Source organism: Chlamydotis macqueenii, chromosome 17 (genome assembly GCF_036417535.1).
Source record: "Chlamydotis macqueenii isolate bChlMac1 chromosome 17, bChlMac1.mat, whole genome shotgun sequence".
Lineage (NCBI taxonomy): Eukaryota > Metazoa > Chordata > Aves > Otidiformes > Otididae > Chlamydotis > Chlamydotis macqueenii.
This window is the reverse complement of record NC_141572.1, coordinates 10,485,670-10,506,485: the sequence shown is the minus strand read 5'-3', so window position 1 is coordinate 10,506,485 and position 20,816 is coordinate 10,485,670. Positions and strand designations below refer to the sequence as shown.

The following is a 20,816-nucleotide window of genomic DNA, read 5'->3' as shown; positions in this document are numbered from 1 at the left end:
GGCTTTCAAGACTCTAGTCCTGGTGGTGAGGGAGGAGTGGAAGTATTGGCAATGTAATTACAGCTATAAGGTTATTTAGTTACTGTATAATATTTAATGAACATACATTGCATTAACAACATTAGAACATTAATCCCTTTAATGTCAAAAGCTAAAACCGAAAAAGCTTCTAATACTCCGGCATTTTCTCAGCATGAATCGTTATAGCTTATGAGTTTATGTTCAGTCACTTTAAAAAAAAAAAAAAACGGAAGCTTTCCTGCACCTATTGTATATAGCACAAACCAGGGTGCTCTCTCATGTCTAGAAATCACAGCACTTATGGATATTTACAGAATGGGAAAGGAAAAATAAATTGTTTACATCTGGAAATTCCTCTGATTAAAAACGTTTTCATTACTGCTGTCCCTGCTAGAACAGAACCAGTGTTTATAAGACAGTTTTCTTTTCTTAGTATGCTGACCAACTTCTACAGACCCTCAAATGCAAAAACAAGTTACAGCTACTGTAAGAGCTATTAGGTTTATGCAAACAAAGTAAACTGATCTTATTACTAATTAGTATTTCTTCACTCTGAAGGAAGGACACTAATCCTTCTTCAGAGTGAAGATGCCAGTCTTTTTACCACTGATAAGAAGTTTAAAGGGGAAAAGACACATTTATAATCTGTAAGTCATTTTTCCTCATAACTAAACCCGTAATTTATATTCTATTAACTGCTTGAAACATTATGTTAGTAAAGGCAAAAAAACATGAAAGTGTTCTGTGCTGCTTTTCTAGAAAAGCTTCACTGCTACATGACAAAACCTTCCCATCAACTCAAACAAAAAGATGACACATGCAAGATGGGCTAAAAAGTCTTAAATATTGTAGAGCACATTAATAGAAGAGTAAGTCCAGAATTAACCACAGCAGGAAGAAGTGGGAGTTCAGAACTATAAGCTGAATTCACTCACACATCACCACGATTAGTTCTGCATGTAGAGAAAATAATGCTTTGACATGAATTTCATTCATTCAACAATGATATTTTGCTTGCCTGTGTACCACTTACTTTCCTTGCTTGCAGCTACCAGACTGACAACTACACAGCAATAAAGCATTTTTCTCTTTAAGTCACTAAACAAACATTAATAAAACCTCACATCTCTTTCAAGACATCTCTGCACACGGAGAAAATATACCCACAGAGATCAATGGTTATCTCCTTCAGAAATACTGAGCAGGCCAGGTTTTGACAGAAAGTGCAGATGCTTATGACATCTAAATAAATGAAGTTGTATGATTCTAAATCAATTTCAGATTTAAATGGAGAGGTTTTAAGTTCACTTACAACTATGTCTATACTCAGAAATACGGTCAAGTCTTTTGCTGAACCCACATAATGTTGCTCAGGTCAGCAGAGGAAGAAAACAGGAGAGAGACTAGAGCCGAGAGTTCACTCCTGTGGTTAGACTGCCAGAGAAATTGCAACTACAGGAAAGGTGGGGAAAGAATTTTAATTCTACTTTTTATTTACACAGAAAGTTCATAACAAATATTTAGCACTTCCACTCTCTACTGATGAGAAGTTGAGAGAGCATACCTGAGTGGTGTAATGCTTTTGAAAAACAGGACAAGGATATTGCCTCCGCACGGCTTTTATACTGGTGGGTCAGGTAGGTGGGAGGTTTGTTTCTTTTTCTGTAAACCATTTTGTAAAGCACTGTACGTGGTTCCAAACTGAACTGTGGAGTGAGTCACAACAGTGTCACAACATCTAGGAATTAGGTGTATCACTACAAGCACTTTCTGAGGAACACAACTACAACAGTTAGGTGGGGAAAAAAAAGAATACTAAATATAAGATATTACAAACTAGGCTATGAACTAGGTTTGAAATTTTTTGAGTTATAAGTGTCTCAGCTACAGGCCTGTGGCTATGGCAGGTGAGGATATCCTCAAAAGGCAACACCACCTCTTTAAGGCCTTCTACCTTCAAAATCTGATCTCTTTTTTTTCCCTTAGTACTGCAAAAACATAAGCAAAAAAATTCAAATGCCAGCTTTTGTTCCAGTTATCCATAATTTTTATTGTGCGTGATTCTCAACTTCAAAATAAGAAACAAAGGGAGTGACTCGGCCTTTCCTGGCTTTTGTTGTTATTGCTACACTTGGGATCCACACACTGCAAACACACACTTGCTTAAAAAGACGACTTGATTTTTGTTTTGTTGTGGGTTTTTTTTTTTTTTTTGACATTGCAAAGAGCATCTCCTCTGCATTTTAGCAGAAGTCGTTTTTACCGAAATAGCTCACGTTCCCCGCAGAGGAGCGGGGCCACCTCCCACGCCGCTCGCCAGGCTCCGCTGCCCGGAGCGGGGCACAAAGGGCCGGGAGGAGGCGGGGGAGGGAGGGAGCCCAGGTCTGCCTCCGACAGTAGCTCCGCGGAGGGGAGCAGGCGAGACCCCGACGTGCCGGGCCGGGCCCTCGCAGCCTTCCCCGGCGGGACTGCGCGGGAGGCAGGGCCAAAGCCCCGGCAGCCCCTCCGCGGGGCCGGGGCGGACAGGACACTCACCTCGCAGGGCCGCCCCCGGGATGCCGGCGCTGCTCCCGGGCGGCGGGGCGCGACCGCCGCGGGGCTCCCGGCGCGGCTCCCTCAGGCGAGCGGCGACTCCCCGGAGAGGCGGCCCCACCGGCGGTCTCCACGGCAACCTCCGCCGAGCCCCCGGAACCCCCCGCGCCCCAATAAAGAGGCTGCTCATTGGCTGACGCGCCGTTCTGAAGCAGCCAATGGGGACGTGGGGAACAGGTAGGCGGGAGACGCGGCGGCGGGCGGAGGCGGGCAGGGCCGGAGGGTCTCTGCGCGGGCTGTACGCGCAGCGGCTTCGCTGGATTCCCCGTGCCCTTTCCAGGGATCTGGAAACAGTTACGGGTTTTCCCTCAAACGTGGCGTGGTGCAAGCTGGAGACGGGAATATGCTTTTATGCGCCTGGGAGAGGTTTCTGTGGGATGGCGGCAGGACGGTGTGCGGCAGTGACTCCAGGCAAACAGTAACCGACAGCTCCTGCTGGAAATAATTTTATTTAAATGTTACACAGCCATATTGCAGCGAGTCTTGACTAAAAGGTGTACCATCGGCAGCCCTACGCAAGCCCTCCTGGTGCAGATGCCGTGCCGGGACAGCCTCTGAGCAGCCATGGGCTGACGTGGGCGCGCTCGGGCCTGGCTCCATCCTTGGGAGATAGCCACCCGTTTGAAGCCACCTCTTGTTACAGCGACTCACATCGCGCTGTGCTCGAGCGCTTCACTGAACCAGCATTTAGGACTATATGGAAGAGTTCTCTTCGACCCAAATGCATGAACTCCAGGGTCCCAGTTGCGGGAGAAAATAAAGCCATCTTTCTGTCATGACAAGCTAAGAACAGGGTTGCTGTGAACAGCAGCGTCACGCTGTAGTGTTTGGAGAATAACTTCCAAAGCTGTTGTGATTCTGTAGCACTTTGCTGTCAGTATGCCCTTCAGCCTGCTCAGCGTCTGGCTCATCCTCTCTTGTGTAAATACAAAGAAAGGCTGTCCTCACATCAAAGGTTTGAAGCTAAGAAATGGTTACTGAGTGTTCAAAAGCAGGTTGTTACCTTTGAATTTGCTAACATAGCTACACAGAGTTCTCAAACAAACCAACAGAGGCCATTTCTGGGAGCAGATAAATAAGTCAACCTTAGAAGGTTAAGCCTGGGAAGCTAAAGAGTGACTACATGGGTAAAAAGATCTACTGTAGCTGGGAGATATTAAATCCAGCTGTCAGGCAGGCTCCATCCCATGCAAGAGGGACAATCTGCACGTAGCATTCAAGGGAAAGGGATTTTATAACATCATTGCTGAGCCCTGCATAAGGGGAGTGTATCCAATTTTCTCCAATTAGGAAACACAAGCAACAGATGTGAGAAAATGCTTCCTGCTTCTATTGGTTTCGGTGTGGGTTTCAGGGGGCTGCACGGCCCCTTTGCAGGGTATCCTTCTCAAGCCCTAAATGTTGTGTAAATCTAACATCAGTGGAGGAAAAACAGGCCATCTCTTCAGCTCAAAATGAACATTAAAATATATTCAGCACCAGCAGTTTATGAAGGAAAACAGGCAGCTCATAGGAGTCCCAGAATCTCATTCTCTGCTGACGGACCCCAGCACCAAAAAAAAAAAAGTATCAATTGGCTCAGACCAAGGCACAGACAATTCACAACCAAAGGGTACTTTCAGCTCTGCAATGCTGGGAAGGTCGTTCCCAGGCAGAAGCTCACACAGGGAACAGCTGAGGGCGAGGGGAAGGCACGGCGCCTGCAGCAGTGCCTAGCAGTGGCCAACACAGCCTGAAAAAGGAGAGCCTGGAGCACAGGGCAGAGCAGGGTTTCTCTAAAGCACACAAAGGCTTTGGTGAGAGTTCGTGCTTGTTCCTTCATGCGGTAGAAGGACCTCCAGGAAAGGAGCCGTCTGCAGATCAGAATTAAACTGACGTTATTTTCTACATTCACCTCAAGTTGATCAAGCCCTTTGCAAAGCCAGGGCTGTCCACCCTCTTCCCTGCAACAGAGCACTCCTGAGTTACACGAGTGTCTCAGATGCAGTTCACCTCCCCATTTGCTGCCTGAGCTTCAAAAACTTGTAGTTGAAGAGACCTCTGAGAAAGTGCAGAGACCTGGGCAGCCACGATACCTGTCTCCAAGCACTAAGACCTACAAAACCACAATGTTGTAAGCCAATAAACCCACACTTATCCAGAGGCTTTGATACACTTTATTAACTAGACAAGGTGTAGCACCCCTAGCCCAACACACAAATCTGTGTTAGGTATTATATTCCTGACAGATTTTGCAAACATAGAAGATGTTTATGCTGCATAGGAAACAACCTGCTTCAAATGGTAATTAGAAGGAATATTTTCAACCTCAAGCCATAAACAAATAAAACTCTAATCAGAATGACAAAGGAGCGCAGAAGCATCCTTCAGCCCTGCGTTCTCATGGACCTCCATGTCCCAGGCTCTCAGTTCCTTCAAGCTCCCTGACTGGGACCTGACCAAGTCACAAAGTGGAAAGAAAACTGATAAATGTTTTCATTATCAGTGGCAGGCAGAGTGACATTATACATTAAAAGTACCGTGCTTTTGTTTTAATAAAATGCCATGTGTATTCCAGTTACACAGTGAAGAGCGTACGGGTCCTAAAAACCCAAAACACTTCCCCATGGGGACGGTGAGCTGAAAATACCACCCACAGAACACAGTGAGATGTTTTATCATCCCAAAACTCCCCGTAACAGCAGAATGAGGAAAAGTATTTTGAACAACTGAGTGCATAACAGGAATTAAAGCTGGCAGTAGCAGAACCTTCAAGATATTTTGCTGTGGCACAGTACAATTCTTCACAAGCAGCTCTCTCCTCTACGTGCTGCCATCAGCACACAAACATTCATCTGTGAAAATCTTGCGGGCAAATAAAACTTTGTAGGAGCAGCCACCATGGGTGGCAATGGTAGAGCACAAAGCACAAGATCTGACATGAGCCTTAAATAAACAATTATATAAATGCATAAACTTCCATTCCAATAATCACATCCCTTTCCAGAAAGGGCTTTCAGGGAGCCTGAAAAGAGAAGAATTTGACGCCCAGGTCTTCTTAGCCAGCCTGGGATCCTTCTGCTGCCGCAGAGAAAAAGAAAAAAGGATCTTTCTGCCTTGCAAAGTATGAGGAAATCTGGATGAATGCGAGAATCTCTTTGGTCCTCAACAAAGCCAAATGTGTTCTGAAATTAAACTTTTTGCTGCTACAAGAGAGCTTTTTCTAGGTCCACAAATGGCCATCACCAGACTGCAATGGTTTAGCCATAGGCACTGGGAGAGCTTTTGGGCTACGAGACAGGCTTGAGACAAAGACCTTGAACTATTTCAGTAAAATCAACGCAGCTGATTACCCACTCTTCAGCTGTGTGTGCACGGGATGCAAAGACAAAAGTGAATCATACAGGTAGAGGTGCCGAACTACACAGATTTGATCATAAGAGGAAACAAGCAGATGGAGCTGGTCATCTCTGGGTTGTCTTCATCATTGCTTTGTTCCAGCCAGCTGCTCAATGGATCACAGGAACGTCATGACTGTTCTGTTCTTGCCGATCTGCCAGGGCTCCAGTGGGTAAAAGCGGATGACGATCCTTTTCGAGTATAAAAGCAAAAATGCAGTGGACAGGAAACATTATTTTAACATTAAATGTTATCCCTGCCTAGTTTGCAACAAGGTAGAAAATCTGCACTGAGCTCTCGCTGGCTCACACTTCACAGTGTTAATTGGACAGAAGCAAAAATAAGCTGTGTATGGGCAGGGCACAAACAGGTACCAGAGTTCATCCGCACAAACTGAAAAGCAGACGGAATTTCAACACTGTTTATACGAGATACCTGTCCACTTCAGAAGGGCCCGAGCAGCTCATAATCCTGTCAGGTATTCACCTGACACCACCTCAGGGGCAGGGAAATGCTATTATTCTCCTTGTGCAGACAGGGACTCAGCTTACCTTACCCTTGCAACCCCCCTGCGAAGCTCCACCAGTTCACACTGGGTTTTGCACCAATTACACCAACCGAAACTACTCACCTTCAGAGAACAGCTGTTCCCAGACTGTTCCATGAGTGCAAACCACTCCATGATTTTATCGGGACCTAAACCGCGTGTCTGGGCTTCGGCATCCCAGAGCACTTAACGCCTGCGGTCCAGTCTGGGATCTGTGCTACACCTGAACCTCATGGAGGGCAGGGGAACCTCCATCATCATCACCTCCGCTTGGAACATCCTCCCGTACTTTTGTGTCCCGTGTTTCACCGCACACCCCTGCCAGGAGGGGCGCTGCCCTTGCCCCCCCCCGGGGCAGAGGAGGTGCCGAGGCCGGGCCCCCCCCGCCCCGCCCCGCCCCGGCCGGGCCCGCACTCACCGCTCGGGGCCCAGGCCCAGCTGCGCCGTCAGGAAGTCGAAGAAGCGGGCGCTGTGCCGCTGGTTCTGCTCCGCCGAGCCCACCACGCCGATGGAGGAGACGAGGAGCTGGGCGCAGGGCTCGGCCGAGCCCGACAGCACCATGGCCATCCCGCTCCGCACCGTCACGTTCACCCGCTGCCGGTACAGCCACCGTCAGTCACCGCCGCCCCCGGCCCCGGCCCCCGCCGCCCCCGGCCCCGCGCTCACCTCCGCCGGTTTGCCCAAGATGTCGGCGGCGGCGGCGCACAGCTCCTGGGCCAGCCCCGGCGGCAGCCGCCCGGCCGGCAGGCTGGTCTCCAGCTCCAGGAACGGCATGGCACCGGCGGCCTAGCACAGCGCGGCCCGCACTCCCTCCGCCCGCCCGGGCCCGGCCGGCCCGGCCCCAGCTCCGCCCCCGCCGCGGCCCGGGCAGCGGAGCCCCGGCGGGGGCTGGAGCCGGCACCGTGCCCGGACCCCGCGGGGCTGCCAGCAGCAAGGGGAGGAGGATCCGATCCTCCCATCCCATCCGCACCTCGCCCTGTGGCAGCCCCAGGCAGCGTTTTGGGTTCTCTCCCCTTTACCCCTGTGTCATCAGCTGGCGTTCGGGCCTTCTGCCTTTGGCCATGGGGACATCTGCTAGAGACTGTGAGAGGGAGAAATCACATCTCACTGACGGACGGGTAAAAGGAGCTTTGTAATGGTCCTTACTGCCGGTGGGAAGACGTTTCTGGTCACCGCAACATACACCTCCACGCCTGTCTGTGCAGGGAGGGTTAAGAATGGAAGAGCAGCTGTTTCTCCAAACAACCAGCATTGCAAGTCAAGCAGAGAGGGTTTATTGTTTTACCCAGTGTATACAATTACCAAACAAGCTTCTGCAATCAGGACTTTGAGCTCTGAACTTGATAAAAGTGACTCCAGCAGGCTGGGTGTCGGGGACGGTCTAATCCACAGATCAGAGGTTTCTCTGAAGCTGAGCTGTCAGTGAGGGTTACCTGTGCTCGTTTCCAGCAAAAGGTTACCAGCCAGCTAGATCAAAAGGTCATCTTGTTTAGGGCACAGCACTGTTGTGAAAATTGGCCCCGTATAATGTGACTTCTTGGTTTTCTGCAGTTCTAGACAATCCTAATGAAAACTGATGCAATTGCTCAGGGTGTTTTTTTATCTGAGAGAATTGCTTGGCCTTCCCTGCGACTAATGAAGACAATACTGGCACGAGGAGCTGTGTGTATAAACCAGCCAGCAACGAGGCTGGAAATTGATTTCTAGGAGAAAGATTGTGAAGAGAGAGACCCAACGGGAGAGGGGCCAGGGCACAGCAGGCTGGCAGGGGGAGGCTGCTTGCCGAGGTAAGTGGTAATAACAGACACTCCCTTCAAATCTAGGAAAGCAGAAGAAATAACCCAGGAAAACTGTTAGATTCCAGGGTAAATTTATAGAAAGATATAGTCTTGTAAATAGAGGAGATGATCCTGTCACTGAAACAAAGGCAGAGGGGGTGTTCAGCCATCTTGCAAACCCCAGGTGCAAGCCCCTCACTTCCCGATTACTGGCAGTCTCTGCCTCTGGGTGAGATGCCATTTAGGATCAATTTTTCTATTTCTCATTCCTTCAAATACTAAAAATCTCTTCTAAATGCAAGGCCAAAAAAAAACCCCAATGGCAAGAAACGAGCATATTAGGTGGCCTCCAAAGGGAAAAGAGAAGATTCAAGTATCAGATGTCAGCAATTACAACAGGACATGGGACTGTCACAACCATCTTTAATGATACGCGTTGTCCTTGGCTCTTATGGTTTACCATATGAATGGCAGATTTTTCACAGCCTTTCAGAGTTTTTACTGAACTAAATACATTTGTTTTATCGTTTCTGTCTTGGAGCAGGCAATTAAATTGTAGGGGAATGAACATATAACCAAGAGAGGACAGCACAGCAGCAAGTAGTCTCAAACTTGCTCAGCCTTTGGAAAAATCATGGTCGTTTTTTCCCTCCTGCAGACATTTGCACGTGTCATCATCCACTTAGCAATTCCACTCTCAAAATTATATTAAATATTCAACCACTTCCCATTTTAAATTTAGCTCATTTGTAGACAATATTTTGTGACTAAAACATCAGTAAAAACATATTATTCAGCTACTGTTTGGTAAGAAAAGAAAGGACAGGTGGGAATAAACCTGTGTCTGTTCCTAATACTTTTGTTTCATGAAAAGAGAGCACCTTCAAGTCAGGTCTCTTGTCTTTATAGAGAACGTAATCACAAAACAAAATGTCTTGCTAGTGCAAGCTGAAGTATATAATGGAGTTCTCCTTCCAGACAGGGAATTTAAAGACCTCCTTAGGCTCTGGTCTAAATCAGTAGTATATAGAACTGAAACCTTAGTGAAAAACATCACTAGAACACATCAAGTTTTATAGAACTTACCAGCAGAAATGTCACTAGCCAACACATGGTAGTACTGGAAAGAAAAGAAGCTATTTGACTAGTGAGAAAAGCCACTTCTGAATTATTTACTCATTTTGCTTATTCCGTAGAGGAAGTGTTCTTGGGCAAGGATTTCAGGGTAAAGTTCAAGGGCAATGAGTATTCGTGAACTGAAGTATGCAGAGATATATACTCCACCAGTTTCTGCATCCTTTACAATTTGCTGTTTTCAAGTGAAGAAAATAGAAATGGTTGGATTCTCTCAGTTTAACCTCACAAATTGTGCTGCAGTACAAAAAGGGTTTTGTGTTTGAGCTACAGCTAACCAGAAATAAACACAGCCAAGGAAAAGTGCCCAAAAGCTACAAAACAACTCTCTGCCCTTTAATTGTGATGCATATGTTGCTCAATGCCACAAAATCTCTCTTATTACTTCAGCTGCACAGGGTGACTTACTTGGTGAACTTCCATCCAAAACAGTCTCAGAAGAGCACGTCTAGATTTATTCCCCCTCTGCATTTTCTAGGAGAAATGTGGATTGCTATTACAGTATTACCACAGAAAAAAAAAAAATCTGTTGTTATATTCTCTTTCAAGAAACCACTGTGAATGCATTCTTTCAGTGTATTCCCTATATAGTATCAACAGAGTACTTTAGGTAGGCAATTACTCAAAGGCTGTGGCCACCATCAGCTTTTTGAAGTGGCTCGGTCTTTACCGCACGGATCTCCAAGAATTGCCCCTGCCACATGTGTACCGGCAGACCAGGCACCAATGAAACCCAGGCTTTTAGAAATGAGAGTAGCGGTTAAACTGAGTAATTATGAAGATTCACAGTTGTAGATGAATATAAAGAAACTTCTCACGGGAACTTAAAGGCAAATAGAAGAAATGTGGAATGTACGTGGACAGCCAAGCAAGATGCCTCAGCAGTAAGAAACTTTAAAAAGAAAAAAATCAATGTCTTTTTTCTCTTTTGTGACTGCCTGTAGTTTGTGTTGTACTTGTCTTTGCAGACACGTGCTGGGAAGGTGAGGATCAGACACGCTTTGCAGTGCTTGACACTTGAGGAGCTGCAAATGTTACAAACATATGAAAACAATGATCCTCATCCTACAAAGTTCTCTAATATTCCCAGTTTGTAGGCTGGTTCAAATTTTGTCAGGAAATACTGTTCATGTCTCTACCATCTCTGAGAAGACTGGCACTGAAATAATGCGCAGGTGCACAGCTTAAGTGACCTGTAGGGCCTCAGCCTTCTGTATAAATTTAATGTCTCAGGTCTTAAATGTTCCCCAGCTTCCACCCCGAAAGATATAGGAAAGGCCTGGTGGCTGGGGAAACACTCCGCAATTTCTGTGTTAGAATTACAGTCTCTTTCCAGTTACATGTAGAACTGGAGGTCAAAGAAGTTGTTTTTAAAAAGGGCAGAAAAAATTGTAAGATAGGTTAATTCATTTCAACATCTTCATCAACAGAGGTGCCAGATGCTCTTTCAGCTGTGGATCAATTTGAATGTTGCTCAGTTCTCTGATATTGAGGATCATCTCATGGGCTTGGAAGAAAAGCTCTTTCCCCACAGCATCCTCCACCCGCCTGCGCCACTCCATCAGCCTAGGTCTGTCTTCAAAGATGTCACAACCAACTCCAACAGGCTGCAGAAAGGGGAGAGAGTATGATCAAAATATTCCTGTACCATTTTCTTATTTCATCAGACCTGTCTGCTATTGCTTCTCACTTTTATATATTACCTCCTTCTCTGGAGGGTAAAAATAAAGTCATGATAAATGATGAAGGATAAGAAGAAGTATTGTTAGAGAAGAGAAAATAAAGAGATCTGCTGCAGCCAGCTTTTAATTTTTTTTTTTAAAACTAGTTTTCTGAACCCACTCCCATATTCTCCTCATTGTCTTAGGCCAGTTCTGTTGAGATGTGCCCTCACTCCCCTTTGTAGTCAAGCGTTACCATATGCTGCACCCCTCCCTGCCCAGCAGCATCTGTTTTCCCTTGTGCTTCCTTACCACACTCCAGCACTCACTTGCATCAGCTCCACAATGGCCACAAGGTCTGCCAGAGAGATCTCACTGCCGATAATAAAAGCCTTGTCCTGCAGAAACCTCTCCTCAAATTGCTTCAGGGAAGTGGACAGTCCCTCCATAACCTCCTGGAGCTTCTCGGAGGGCAGTGGCTGTCCTGTGAAGAGGGGAATCAGCACCTGAGGAGAGAAAGGACTTGAGAGTACAGTTGTCCCTCTTCTCAAGGATCTGGTGGTAGACATTTTAGTTACACTCTGTGAACTGTAGCAGGGGCTGATGCTAGAGCTTGCCAGACTGCTGCAGTTCCAAGTAGCTCATGGACAGAGAGCACACAAGCAGTCCTAAGTGACTGATCTGTCATGAGAGTAACCTCCAGCTAACGGGCAGCAATGTGCAGAACAAAATCAAGGATTCAGCTCACTTTGAGCCCTCCCACTCCACTTTTCCTCTTACAAAAGAAAAACAGGCAATTGCTCCAAGGAAGACAAATCTCTGCCATAGTCACTCCTGCTATATCCTCCGTTTCAACAGCCTGCCAGGACGGGTCAGCCAGCCGCCTGCCCACCAGCCACCCCTGCTATCCACCCTGCTGTGTAACTGGGCGCTGGATGCGGGCAGGCAGCTGCCTGTCCTGCAGGGAGACAGAAAGGAGGGCACGGTGGCTGTGGCAGGGAGCGTAGGAGGGACTGGAATGCATCAATACTGGCTGGAGAAGCAGTAAATGGCTTCCTCTCTGTGACAGCAGCCAACGAGGCTGGGAGTGGGTAAGCACCACTTTCACATCAGCTTTTCTGTGGCCTCCCATGCATCATTCCTTAAACCACTAGAAATTTCTCCAGAGCAATCATATAAATGTGGTCCTTGGCTCCACAGACTTGCTGGCACAGGAGGTAGTTGCCTTTCCATGAGACTTTTGACCGTTCAGAGGTGTATGCACCATTTGAGCTCACAGTGTTTCACAACTATGCTGTCTCCATCTACCACAGCTAAAGAAATACCATTTATTTAGAGAAGCAAATTAAAGATACAAATTTCCATCAGTGGGAGTGGACTGAATTTCTACTTACTGCCAGTATATTCAACAATTCAAGCTGGGATTGCTTAGTCCAAGCCAGGATTTTTGCTAGATACATGTGGAATCTATTTCATCAGAAAATTCATGGCCAGTTCTCTTCCTAAGTTGTTCCAGTTATGCATGATGGAATCTCTGGGTATAATCACTTGAAACAGCATCTTCTTCCTTTTCTGTATCTCAGGGCAGTCTCTCTTCTCCCATGTCTCGCTAATATGCCTTCTGTTACATGCTGGCTTTAGATGTTTCCCTATTTTCAATTATTTTGAGGACTTTTTCTATATCTGGGTTATCTAATCATCATCAGCAATTAGCTGCATTTCTTTCCCTTGGAGCACTGCAATAACAGCCTGCAGAGACTGGAAGAAACTGCTTCTTGTACAAATCTGACTCATATTTGAATTGCTTCTCTGTGCTCTCTAGCCAAAAATTCGAATGTCAATAAATCAAAAAGCTAAATGAGTCCTGATATGCTTTGTTAGGCACAAACAAGGGCAGGCTTTACACAGGAAGAGTGAAGTTCTTACTCGTTTACTGGCAGCCCTGGTTTCATCTGTAATTCCATACCACAGCTGTACTTGCAGGGCTATATTTGCACCTGGGTCTCTGCAAGGACAGTTGCATTAACTGCCTGGTGAGTTGGCTGGAAATAGATGTCCAGTAAAATCATCTGATACTAAATGATTTTCTGCCTCAGGGTGATTTTGCTTAAAGGTAAATTGATCTGACCACACTGAATAAAGAAATTCTGCCATTCTCTCTGGGTCTCTATTCTGTCTATCGCTGAGCTCATGTCAGAGAAGTGCATAAAGCGTGTTGGAAGCAGAAAGCTCCTTCTGGATTTCCACCCTCATGGGGCTGCAGGGACTTGTTGTACGAGCAATGCAAGCCTCTGCTTCCAGCAACAAAGCACACGCTCGCCAAAGAAGAAAAACTTCTGCCTGCGTGCATACTCTGCACAGCTGTGCAGGGAGGAGGAGGCTCTTGGCGGCAATATCCAGTCTGTTACATGTTTGTTCACAAAACCAGGCAATGGAAGTCTGTTGGGCTTTGAGACCTTCTGTACCGGATCTATTTCAAGGAAAAAAACAAAGTGACCAAAGCTGCTTTTGCCAGATCGTGATGTTGAGCAATTAGGAACAGCTCCCTCTCTGACAGCTCCTCTCAGCTAGGAATAGCCTAGGTTTGTTACTTCAGCGTGACAAACTCTCTCCACATTGAGGGTGTTCCAATGTTCAGTATTCTGCCAGGAAAACATCACTTTACTTGCATTTTAATATTCAGTGTCCTTACCTTGATCCACATGGTCTTTGGAGCATTAGCCCGGATGTTAGCGTGATGCCATGAGAGGTATTCATCTACCTGGGCCCGCTTTTGTATGTCTGATGGGTACCAGTGGTCGGGAGTGTTGTACTTTCGACTCAGATACAGCAGAATGGCAGTGCTGCTCAGACATTAACAAGAGACAAGAAAGGGGTCAGGGAGTTAGGATGCAGAATGCTTTCACCTAAGCTTCCTCTCCTGCCCTTTCGGAATTGCTGCTTCCAATAAAAATCATTCAGGTCAGGATTTCCAAGGGAGTCTAGGGAGCATATATAGGCATCTAATTCATGTTGACATCAGAAATGGCACTTAATCACCTTAGTTCCCATCTGAACTATAACCTGCTGGAAAACCACAGCGCTATTCTATGGTGCAGAGTACTGCTGGACAGTACTGGGGTAAACCAAAGATAAATCTCCATAGTCATCTATCAGCAATGCTAACCCCACTTGTTTCTCAACTGTTCTGACCCATCTCTCAGACCTGCGCACATTTATGCGCTTGTGTACTAAATGAAACTCTCTCATGGGTTATGTTGCCTTTCCATCAGATCTATCTCTAGCCTGCAGCTTCCACCAAAATCAGTGGAAGTCGCAGCAAGAAGAGCCTACAGAACTTTTTTGTGTTTGTCCAGATGTTTATACGTCAATTGGCAGGAGAAGTCAGGTGGAAAATATCTTAGTCATCTGCAACAATATGTAAGCTGTTACTACAAAAAGAGATGCCACAAAAAATGCTGTGCTGACAAAACGGCCCCTCCTATTATGCTGATACTACTATAGTTCAATTATTTCCATATTATGACACCATTAACCAGTCTCCGTATTAATCTTATAATGCAAAACCTAAATTTTATCTCTGTAGGTGTTTAATTCGGATAAACAGATTTTTTTCCCTAGGGTAAAAGACATTTTTTTTCTAGAGGAAAAGAGATTTTTTTTTTCCTAGGGTAAAAGAGATTTTTATAAGCTTTAAACAATTCCCAGAAATGTTTATATCCCATTTCGAGGTAAGTGCATTCAGGGTAAGATCAAGAAGTTAAGTCAGCTGATTTGTTTACATTCTGAAACATAATTCAAACAGAAAATGGAAGCAGAGCAAATGAAGTTACACTATTAAAAATAACCAACATGTTCATAAATTCTGTGATCCTTAATCATTCAGTGGGAATTACATCTAAACGCTGCACAGATTACTGGTACCCCAGGAAGTCGAAGGACTGTGTTCTTACCATTCTGCTAGGGTGAAGTCTCCGTCCTTCAGTGCTGGTACTTTCTTCAAGAGGCTGACTTTGCCAGCTCCTTGACTATTTGATGGCCCTAAGAACACGAACAGACAAGTCAGAGGTTAGAAGTGTATCTGCCAGCAACTGAGAAATTAAATACCTGTAGCCAACTGGACAACCAGTGAACTGTGCTAGGTTTTCCTTACATGGTCATATTTCACAATTTAAAAGTAATGAAATTGAAGAGTCAGTGTAAAAGCTATCTGCAGAGGGCAGCCGCCTCGGGCTGGCCACACGGCGTGGAGCAGTTGACATTTTTATACAGGAATTCCATTGCCTGGAATGGAATGCTTGCAAAACTTACTGAAAAATCACTCCACCGGAAGCATGTAGGTACCATGCTGAAGGTGCTGGTATTGAAAACACTTACTGCAGATAACCAGGAACAGCTGACTGACTTGAGAACAGTCTGTCCTACGGCTTTAGAGACAGCAGGGAAAAAAACAGAAATTAGGATGAAGACAACTGAGCAGCTAAAAAAATACTTCTTATTTGCCAAGGAAGAAGGGTATGGAAAAGTCGAGTTTTCATGCAAAGCATCCTAACGAGGGTAGATGGTTGCTACTCCTGCTCCTGTTTCTGTTCCCACAGGCAACACCAAAACAAAGTAATCTTCCTGCAGTTTGTAAACGTGGCCGACTCTAGCTAGGATGGAGTAACAATGGAAAGCAACTGAAAAGCCTTGTGCCCACAGAGATCACGCAGTGGCTAATCAATCAAAGCAATCCTGGCTGGCTTATAGACACAGGGAGCAAAATCTTTTTCCTGTTTGTTTGTCTCTGAAGAGCAGAGGGAATTCAGTATTTACAAAGAAAGCAAATGCTGTCAACAGAGCTGATCCCTCGGCAGACACGCAGCTGAGGATGTTTCCAGAGTTTTTGCTGGGATGGCAAAAACATGAATGTCAGCAATGCAACAATAGGCTCATGAAATAATTCACACTGCCACAGTGGATATTCGCCAGGGGCAGGGAAGCCCTCACACCTCTACCCTGCATTGCTCCTGGCTCTGCGTGCCAACCTACCTCTGTCAGGAAAACTAAGGAGGAAGACACCATCCCGTAAAAGAGTTTAAGCTCCTCAGTCCCTTGGAGTTTGCAGGCATTAACAGCTGACTATCTAACCCGGTTTTCAGTTTCCCACTGCAGGCACTAGACTTTCCAGTCAGCAGTGAAGTGCCAGGGAATTGTACAAAAGTCCAGGAACACCTACGTAATAAAAGGTATGAGGAGTTTGTTTGCTCTGCTTGTTTCAAGTGCTCTCTAGAAGGAGACATGACATTCCAGGGTGCAAATTCTAATAAAATCAGCATGACCAGCAGGAGGTCTTGTACAAAAATGTCTTTGTTTATAAAAAATAAGGGCCATTAACTAACAGGCAGTGATCTACATCCCTAAGAACTATTTGCTCCCATTCAGGAGGCAGTGACAGTGTCTGCTTTACTGGACAAAAGTGCAGCAGGAAATAGTCTCCAAGAAATAAACCCAGCCTTTGGACTATCAAGTTGATTTGCAGGTGGCTTCGGGAAGGGCTGGGAGAAAGGAAGGTTGCTGCACTACAAATTACAGACTACTTTCCCAATATTCACATACTGAGACAAATCAAGCAGAGCAAACATGACCACCCTGTTCTCCTTCCTAGCTGAGTAGCCTCTACCTTCTTTCTTTGAGAAGTGTTTTTTAAAAAATTCTGATGTCAGTAGCTTCATCGGAGATTAAGGTTCACATCCATCTGCTGACTGAAGGGATTCAAACCCACGTCTCCCATCTCACTGGGAAATGCTCTGGCTGCCTGTGGTGACGGCGGCCTCCAGTTTAGCTGAGTAAGAGGTTCCACATGCACAGCAGGAGCAGGCGGCATTGTCAGGAGAAGCAAGGGCTTCTTAAGAATAAGGGCCAGACAGAAAGTGCAAGCTAAGCCTGTTAATTGAGAAATTTGAATAGCCAAAAAACCCTATTGGAAAATCAAGCCAGCAGGCAAAGTATAAGGACCAAGTGCCTTACGTCCACGATTTATATCTTAAAAACAGTGAGGAAAAAATGTGTATGTCTACTGTCATGCAAGGAGATGCTCTGGGAAGGTGCTTGGTCCCATGCATTTAGAAGGCCAGTGGTCATCACACACCCAGCTCTGGTGAGATCTGTAGAGTTCAGGTGGCCTTTGGAAAAACGCAGCAGAAAGTTGCAGGTCTGTAACCAACAAGCAGGCAATTCTGAGACCTAGCTGTGTGGTTCTGCTATATTTGTTATCCAAGCTGGTGGGCAACTGAGAAACAAGGCTATTGAGAAGGAAGCAGTGGGTGAGGGCAGCCTGAATCAGATTTCAGCCTGCTTTCATCGTGCAGCAGTCCTAGCAGGAATACTGAACATATTAATCCCCTGATGGGACCAACATGTCAGTACAGCAGGTCGGACAGCAGGTCAGTGTCTGCTACACAGACTGCACCGCAGCCCAGAGACGGCACCTTATTTGCTTTGGCTCGTACGGGGTCTTTGCCTACAGACATGAAAGACCCATGCCGAGACTCCGCGACTGAGCTGCACACTGATAAAAGCTTTGGTATGAACACTAACTCCAGGCTGCTTCATTGGGATCGACTGCTTATTGTCTTAAAATAGAGACCGATATTTGTATTTGCCGTTTAGCGGAGTTTTAAGTTCACGCCTCTCTTCCAGCAAGCAGAGCCAGCCTTTTTGTTTCATGGTATTAAGTAGCCCATCTTTATCATTCCTGTGATGCTGACGGAGCTGTTTCACATCAGTTGCATCTGGTATAATTAGTTCTTGATGTCCCCCAAGGATATACATGCACACACACACCCCGTGTGTATTGCTGGGCTTTGAGGAGTAACTTTAATAAGCAGAGTACACACTGTCAGAAAGCAGGGCAGGCGCCACACAGGAGGAATTCTTTAGCATAAGTCATAGTGCAGGGAAGGAGATTTACTGGTGGGTAAAAAAAAAGCAGTGGACAAGATTTCGCAGAAGTAGAAAGGAAAAAACAATCAGTCTATTTGACAGTCACGTCCCTGCCTAATCATCTCCTCAGCCAAGGATTTCCAAGTACTGGAAATCTGCCTTAGGCAGAAAAAATAGCAATTTACTAGGAAAATGCAATATGGAAATGGGCAATAGCCATCTTGCACAGTTGGACGAGTCTGAACAGCTGAGTGTTTCTGCTAAGTACACCCACCGTTCCCAAAGCACTCCTCGGCTGCCACTGTGACTAAGTTGCTAGAAATGGCTGGAGGAACATTCCTTGGGGATTCACAAAAATAGATGCAGCACAGCGATGAGACCGCTCTGGGGACAAGAGCTGCGTGGTCAAACCATTGTATTCCGGCCCCTGGGCAGAGCGCGTATCCGAAATCGCTCGGCTACCCGAGGAGCGAGTCCTGCCCTCCCAAGGGGCCAGGCAGGGCTGCCAGGGGCTGGGCGCAGGTTCAGCTCCAGAGTGCCAGTCTGGGCCGGCCTGACCCGTTTCACCCTCCCCAGGCAGGATGAGACCCTGTCGTGAGAGGACACCAGGGTGAGACCACCGATAAGCCTCCTCTGAGCTCTGCCTCTCCGCATCCCCCCGCGAATGGATGCTCTCCCGCTTCCACGACCTCCAGCACGGTGCGGGCTCCCGGGGTTCCAAACCCGCTCGATGCCGCCAGCGCCCAGGGAAGCAGCAGCCCGGGACAGGAGGCGGCGGGCTGGGCCCAGCTGGGGGGGGCCCGGCCGGGTACCAAGCCGAGCTCCTGCTCCTCTCTCGGGGAGGCGAGGGGGCTCCCGGGGGCCGCGACAGCAAACCCCCCCGCGGGCTGCGCGGGCCAGGACCGATCGGCCCCTCTGCCCCCTCCCTGGCGCGGCGCCCGGCCCTGCCAGTGCCCAGGGGCTCAGCCCGGCCCGGGGACCGTCACCGCGGCACCGCCAGCGCCCCGACCCGACAGAGCGGACCCCCCCACCGCCTCCCCTCACCTGCGCAGGGCTGCTCCGTGCCGCTCCCCGCCGCCGGCTTCTTCCCCAGCACCGAGTCTGCCAAGAGCCAAGAGAGGGGCGCTGAGCCCGCGGCCCCCGGCCCGCCCCGGCCCCGCCGCCCGCCGCCCACCACCGCCTGCGGGGCAGCTCGGCGGCGGCGGGCGGGCGGCCGTGCCCGTCCCACCTTTGAAGAGCTCCACGTGCTTGAACTCGAAGGGGATGTTGTTGCTGCGGGCGAAGATGTAGATGGAGCGGCAGGGCTGCGAGAGCAGGTCCAGGTACAGCTCCAGCCCCATCCCGCCCGGCCCCGGCCCGCGGGGAGGCTGCCGCGCCTCTGCCGCCCGCCGCCCGGAGCCCGGAGCCGCCCCGCGTGGGCAGGCGGGGGCCGAGCCGTGCGCGGGCGGGCGGGCGGGCGGTGCCCTCCCCCGGGCTCGGCGGGCGGCGGCGGCGGCTGCGCGGAGCGGGGCCGGGTGCGGGGGGCTGCGCTTTGCGGGGGCTCGGGGCCAGATTCTCCTGCGGGGCAAGGGCAGGGAAGAGCAGCGAAGCAGGGCTGGGGGCGGACAGGGCTCCCCAAACCACGAGGCTGGGCACGGCTGGCACTGTGCCTGTAGGCCTGCTGCAGGAGAAGGTACCATAGGGGGAATGGTGGCTTCAGACCAGCAGTGGCAATTTAATTATCAGTAATGGTGCGTTCCCCTCTGCGGCCTTGGCTGGCGCCGCAGGGGCTTGGGAGCCCGCTCTCTGGCAGCATCCCACCGTGGCTCCCGCCAGGTAAATGTCTGTGTTCATAACGCGGCCCTGCAAGGACGTGTCACACCGCAAAGGGGGCCCTTGCGTGACATCTCGAAGCCAGCGTTGATCTTGCGCTGCTAGATCTCAGTGTGGTTTTGAATTCAGAAGAGAATTCTTTGGTTACGTAATCTCTGCCCAGCGCTGCGAGGTGACGCCCTGGATGGCAGTGAGGCGTGGAGGACTTCTCTGCAGATGTTACCTCTGCATACTCACAGTCAAATTGCTTTCCTTTCTCCTTCGTATTTGTCATCTCAGATGTCCATGCAAGCAGAGGAGAATTAAAGCAGCTTAGACTGAATTCAAGCCCTTGCACAGAGCCTGCAGCGTTTCACAGCCGTGTGATCCAGGGAAGGTGACGTGCTGGTTGGGTACAGGGACTTCTGGGACTCTGGAAGATAGAGCGGCTGAACCGCTCAGGGCAAAGTCACCCCCAGTCAAACCCACCTCGGCTCAGCTGACACCTTTTTATCAGTGCTGGGCCAGAGAGCTTGTACATCACACACCAGTCCTTGGAAAGAGCCACAGGAACCTCAGGGCAACGGAACTGGAGGCTCAGTTGCTCCTTTACTTGTGTAAAGGATCATTACAGAGGGTGGTGGAAAGGTTTGGATTCTGAGCCAGGAGCTCATTGACTGGATAAATTACAAACAGGAACACTTTTGAGTGCTTCATTTTATACCCACTTCGTCAAGACTTCTGCTCTGAGAACTCCTTGGGAATGGGGATTACTGTTAGACTGGTCAGTCTGACAGAGTCTGGCGAGCAAGCTCTGTTTCAATGTGAAGTATTGAGTCCACTGCACCACGCATCTATTTCCTAAATCTCAAAAATTACTCTGAACTACATGATAAGATTTTTTTCAGTTTCTTGGCCAGAATAGGGAGTAGGGCTGTGTACACCCTTCAGTTCCTTCTAGCGCTGTATTGGGCTCCCTCACCTCAAAGG

The 20,816-nt window shown here is 48.0% G+C and overlaps 3 protein-coding genes across 8 annotated transcripts in view; all 3 read right to left on the bottom strand.

Moving 5' to 3' along the window:
- CABIN1 (calcineurin binding protein 1) overlaps nucleotides 1–2,669 on the bottom strand; it is a 116,911-nt gene extending 114,242 nt beyond the window's left edge. For all 6 annotated transcript variants that reach the window (XM_086761305.1, XM_086761307.1, XM_086761308.1 and 3 more), the window contains exon 1: nucleotides 2,557–2,669. The gene's annotated coding sequence lies outside the window, so the exon portion shown is untranslated. The remainder of the gene's footprint in view (nucleotides 1–2,556) is intronic.
- Nucleotides 2,670–4,753: 2,084 nt separating this feature from the next.
- Nucleotides 4,754–7,364, bottom strand: DDT (D-dopachrome tautomerase). The gene is made up of 3 exons (XM_086761755.1): nucleotides 7,205–7,364; nucleotides 6,957–7,132; nucleotides 4,754–6,182 (listed from the first exon to the last, which is right to left on the bottom strand). The coding sequence occupies exons 1-3, from the start codon at nucleotides 7,310–7,312 to the stop codon at nucleotides 6,110–6,112; spliced, it is 357 nt and encodes a 118-aa protein (XP_086617881.1). The 5' UTR covers nucleotides 7,313–7,364; the 3' UTR covers nucleotides 4,754–6,109.
- Nucleotides 7,365–7,789: 425 nt separating this feature from the next.
- Nucleotides 7,790–19,475, bottom strand: LOC104474831 (glutathione S-transferase theta-1). The gene is made up of 6 exons (XM_086761675.1): nucleotides 19,264–19,475; nucleotides 19,080–19,136; nucleotides 15,065–15,152; nucleotides 13,804–13,954; nucleotides 11,441–11,617; nucleotides 7,790–11,057 (listed from the first exon to the last, which is right to left on the bottom strand). Exons 1-6 carry the CDS (start codon nucleotides 19,373–19,375, stop codon nucleotides 10,857–10,859), a joined length of 786 nt encoding a protein of 261 aa, XP_086617801.1. The 5' UTR covers nucleotides 19,376–19,475; the 3' UTR covers nucleotides 7,790–10,856.
- Nucleotides 19,476–20,816: the final 1,341 nt, after the last annotated feature.